Below are 5,504 nucleotides of genomic sequence, written 5' to 3' on the forward strand. Positions count from 1 at the left end.
GAGATTTGTTTATCATTCTTATTATGCAATCACTTTGTGTTGTACAGTTTCCTTTCTCTCCTTGTACAAATAAAGAGTTTATAAAACAAAGTTTATGAAAGTGCTGAGACATTCATGAACATTTGCACTTCAATGTAAACAATTATGTTTATCTTCATACATTTGTTTCCAGTAGATGGGCGCACAAGCAGGAATACCTCAGAGGGAGATCGCATTATGTCTCCAGATTTTAAAATTCAAGATAAGAACATCAGAGAAGATTCTCCTGGAGAAAACCCCATTATTGTAAATGTAAACCTAGCCAATCCCAGTACAGATATGTTATCTGGTCCCTCTAATCATGAGAAATGTTCTCCTGATAATTCAGATCTTGCTATACAAAGTACAGCTCAGAAAGTATTATCTTGTTCTGAATCTGATAAAAGTTCAATACGTCAGTCAGTTCTTGTTGGGCATAAAAAAAACCACACAGGTAAAAAGCCATTTTCATGTTCTGAGTGTGGGAAATGTTTTATACAGAAATCATATTTTGTTAGACATCAGAGAGTTCACACAGGTGATAACCTTTTTTCATGCTCTGAGTGTGGGAAATGTTTTACAAATAAGTCCAGTCTTCTTATACATGAGAGACTTCACACAGGTGAGAAACCATTTTCATGTTCTGACTGTGGGAAATGTTTTACACATAAATCATGTCTTGTGGCACATCAAAGGTCACACACAAGGGAGGGACTGTTTAAATGTTCTGAGTGTGGGAAATGTTTTACATATAAATCCCATCTTGTTACACATCAGAGATCTCACACAGGTGAGAATCTTTTTTCATGCTCTGAGTGTGGAAAATGTTTTATACAGAAATCCCACCTTGTTGTACATCAGAGATCGCACACAGGTGAAAAGCCATATGCATGCTCTGAGTGTGGGAAATGTTATATACAGAAATCCAGTCTTGTTTCACATAAGAGAGTTCACACAGGTGAGAAACCATTTACATGCTCTGAGTGTGGAAAATGTTTTGCATATAAAACATATCTTGTTGCACATGAGAGAAGTCACACAGGGGAGAAACCATTTACATGCTCTGAGTGTGGGAAAAGTTTTAGTCAGAAACCCAATCTTGATGAACATGAGAGATGTCACACCGGTGAGAAACCATATAAATGCTCTGAATGTGGGAAATGTTTTAGATACAAATCACATTTTCGTAAACATCAGAAAACTCACACAGGAGAAATACATTGTCAGTGAACTGATATGCATGAAACCGGGTAGCATCAATACTGATTATTAAGTACTAGTTACCAGCCAGTCAAAAGGACAGAAAATTGTTGCGGCAACAAAAAGTCCCATATCTATTCGCCTGCATCTACCTCTATTACTGAAAGCACCTAAGCAGTTGTACCCTATTATGTGAGTGCTGGTTCGAGACCGCCTCTCTCAAAATATATATACACTGCTCAAAAAAATAAAGGGAACACTTAAACAACACAATGTAACTCCAAGTTAATCACACTTCTGTGAAATCAAACTGTCCACTTAGGAAGCAACACTGATTGACAACCAATTTCACATGCTGTTGTGCAAATGGAATAGACAACAGGTGGAAATTATAGGCAATTAGCAAGACACCCCCAATAAAGAAGTTGTTCTGCAGGTGGTGACCACAGACCACTTCTCAGCTTCTATGCTTTCTGGCTGATGTTTTGGTCACTTTTGAAAGCTGGCGGTGCTTTCACTTTAGTGGTAGCATGAGACAGAGTCTACAACCCACACAAGTGGCTCAGGTAGTGCAGCTCATCCAGGATGGCACATCAATGCGAGCTGTGGCAAGAAGGTTTGCTGTGTCTGTCAGCGTAGTGTCCAGAGCATGGAGGCGCTACCAGGAGACAGGCCAGTACATCAGGAGATGTGGAGGAGGCCGTAGTAGGGCAACAACCCAGCAGCAGGACCGCTACCTCCGCCTTTGTGCAAGGAGGAACAGGAGGAGCACTGCCAGAGCCCTGCAAAATGACCTCCAGCAAATGTGCATGTGTCTACTCAAACGATCAGAAACAGACTGCATGAGGGTGGTATGAGGGCCCGACGTCCACAGTTGGGGGTTGTGCATACAACCCAACACCGTGCAGGACGTTTGGCATTTGCCAGAGACCACCAAGATTGGCAAATTCGCCACCGGCGCCCTGTGCTCTTCACAGATGAAAGCAGGTTCTCACTGAGCACATGTGACAGAGTCTGGAGACGCCAAGGAGAACGTTCTGCTGCCTGCAACATCCTCCAGCATGACCGGTTTGGCAGTGGGTCAGTAATGGTGTGGGGTGGCCTTTCTTTGGGGGGCCACACAGCCCTCCATGTGCTTGCCAGAGGTAGCCTGACTGCCATTAGGTACCGAGATGAGATCATCAGACCCCTTGTGAGGCCATATGCTGGTGCGGTTAGCCCTGGGTCCTCCTAATGCAAGACAATGCTATACCTCATGTGGCTGGAGTGTGTCAGCAGTTCCTGCAAGACGAAGGCATTGATGCTATGGACTAGCCTGCCCATTCCCCAGACCTGAATCCAATTGAGCACATCTGGTCTGTCCAGGAAATGGCGGATGCTTTAGTCCAGGTCTGGGAGGAGATCCCTCAGGAGACCATCCGCCACCTCATCAGGAGCATGCCCAGGCATTGTAGGGAGGTCATACAGGCACGTGGAGGCCACACACATTACTGAGCCTCATTTTGACTTGTTTTAAGGACAATACATCAAAGTTGGATCAGCCTGTAGTGTGTTTATCCACTTTAATTTTGAGTGTGACTCCAAATCCAGACCTCCATGGGTTAATACATTTGATTTCCATTGATAATTTTTGTGTGATTTTGTTGTCGGCACATTCAACTATGTAAAGAACAAAGTATTTAATAAGAATATTTCATTCATTCAGATCTAGGATGTGTTATTTCAGTGTTCCCTTTATTTTTTTGAGCAGTATATATATATATATATATATAATGTTATTACCATTACAGACATGCATGTAATGTGAGTACTCTAAGTATGACGAACAGATCACTCAGGTGTGGAATGTATTGCGGTGTATTATTCTATTAGATATCGCTATCACAGTAATAGCAGACCACATGTTTGGTATATAGATTCCTAAGTAAAATCTAATCCCTGCAATGTTCAGGTGATATAGGGGTGCATGTATGTGATATGATATAGGGGCGCATGGATGTTATGTGATATAGGGGCACATGTATGTGATGTGATATAGGGGTGCATGTATGTGATGTGATATAGGGGCGCATGGATGTGATGTGGTATAGGGGCGCATGGATGTTATGTGGTATAGGGGTGAATATAGAGTTGGGCTTAAATGTATTTGCTCTTTTTTTAACACGCATGCGTTACAAATAGGTGTAGCCATGCTGACTGAGATGCATTGTGATCGTCTCCTCATACTATAGGGGCGCAGCCCACAAGCCTGGCACCATGCATCTTTTATGAGGCACATTTCTCATTTGGGAGTTAGATGCCCAACACCACTTGAGCCTCATACTTTGGGATATTGTACACAATTACACTGTACGTCATACTCCGCATGAGTGCAAGATAATGTGTTCCCATGGGGCAGATGCAAATTTCTGATGCTATGTGGCAGGTTTTGTACAGATGCACCCATTATATAAACATGAGGCACATAGCATACCTCCCAACATGACCCTCTCCAGGAAGGACAGAATGCTCTGCTCCTGGACCTCCCTCTTAATTTATTATTGCCTTCACCTGTGGTGAACCACCTTTCTTATCCATTAACCTGTTTAACACAGGTGCCGGCAATCATTAATTAAGAGAAAAGTCCAGAAGCAGAGCATGGTGTCCCTTGTGGAGAGGGTCATGTTGGGAGGTATGCACATAGTAACAGTAATTCTTGGTGTCTCCTTAGACATAAAGCTTTAATGAGCAGTGATATCACAGAGGTTACTGTAAAGCAGTAGCAGTGTTCAGAGCAATCATTTGTGTTGTATATTTAACTCTCGGCACTCACAAGGTAATCTGTGTATTGACCCTGTAAACCAGTGTTTCCCAACCACGGTCCTCAAAGCACGCTAACAGTCCTGGTTTTAATAATATCCAGGCTTGAACACAGGTGACTTAATTACTACCTCAGTTATTTTGATTTAACCATCCATGCTGAAGCCTGGATATCACTAAAACCTGCTCTGTTGGTGTGCCTTGAGGACCGCGGTTCGGAATGCCTGCTGTAAAGCATAGGTCTGCAAACTCGGTCCTCATTACCCCACACAGTGCATGTTTTGTAGGTAACCCAGCAGGTGCACAGGTGTATTAATTACTCACAGACACATTTTAAAAGGTCAGCAGGTGGAGTTAATTATTTCACTTGTGATTCTGTGAGACCTGCAAAACATGCACTGTGTGGGGTGAGGACAGAGTTTGCAGACCTATACTGTAAACCAGGGCTGGCCAAACCGGTCCTCGAGATCTACCAACAGTTCATGTTTTCCAGGCCTCCTGGAGACCTGTAGAATTGTCAGTTAGGAATGAATGCAGCACATCTTAATTAGTAATGACTACACCTGTGCACCAGCTAGGAGGTCTGGAAAATGTGAACTGTTGGTAGATCTCGAGGACTGGTTTGGCCAGCCCTGCTGTAAACCATACTTGCCTACCTGACCCTCTCCATGAGGGAGAAAATGCTCTGTTCCTGGACTTTCCTGGTAATGTATGATTGCCATCACCTGTGGTGAAACACCTTTCTTATCAATTAACTAGCTTACCACAGGTGATGGCAATCATACATTATCAGGAAAGTCCGGGAACAGAGCATTTTCTCCCTCATGGAGAGGGTCAGGTAGGCAAGTATGCTGTAAACCAGGGCTGGCCAAACTGGTCCTCGAGATCTACCAACAGTTCATGTTTTCCAGGCCTCCTGGAGATCTTTAGAATTGTCAGTTAGGAATGAATGCAGCACATCTTAATTAGTAATGATTACACCTGTGCACCAGCTAGGTGGTCTGGAAAATGTGAACTGTTGGTAGATCTCGAGGACTGGTTTGGCCAGCCCTGCTGTAAACAGTAGACCACAGGTTCTCAAACTCGGTCCTCAGGACCCCACACAGTGCATATTTTGCAGGTCTCACAGAATCACAAGTGAAATAATTAGCTCCACCTGTGGACCTTTTAAAATGTGTCAGTGAGTAATTAATACAGTTGTGTACTTGCTGGGTTACCTGCAAAACATGCACTGTGTGGGGTCCTGAGGACCGAGTTTGAGAACCACTGCCGTAGACTGATAGATCATAGGTTCTCAAACTCGGTCCTCAGGACCCCACACAGTGAATGTTTTGCAGGTAACCCAGCAGGTGCACAGGTGTATTAATTACTCACTAACACATTTTAAAAGGCCCACAGGTGGAACTAATTATTTCACTTGTGATTCTGTGAGGAGGACTGCAAAACATGCACTGTGTGGGGTCCTGAGGACCGAGTTTGAGAACCTC

General features: G+C 43.5%; 1 protein-coding gene across 1 annotated transcript; it reads left to right on the top strand.

The window, feature by feature from the left end:
• The first annotated feature begins 216 nt into the window (after positions 1–216).
• On the top strand, positions 217–1,248 carry LOC135057196 (gastrula zinc finger protein XlCGF17.1-like). The gene is made up of 2 exons (XM_063963092.1): positions 217–808; positions 893–1,248. Exons 1-2 carry the CDS (start codon positions 217–219, stop codon positions 1,246–1,248), a joined length of 948 nt encoding a protein of 315 aa, XP_063819162.1.
• The last annotated feature ends 4,256 nt before the right edge of the window (positions 1,249–5,504 follow it).

This window comes from Pseudophryne corroboree, chromosome 3 (assembly GCF_028390025.1).
Source record: "Pseudophryne corroboree isolate aPseCor3 chromosome 3, aPseCor3.hap2, whole genome shotgun sequence".
Taxonomy (NCBI): domain Eukaryota; kingdom Metazoa; phylum Chordata; class Amphibia; order Anura; family Myobatrachidae; genus Pseudophryne; species Pseudophryne corroboree.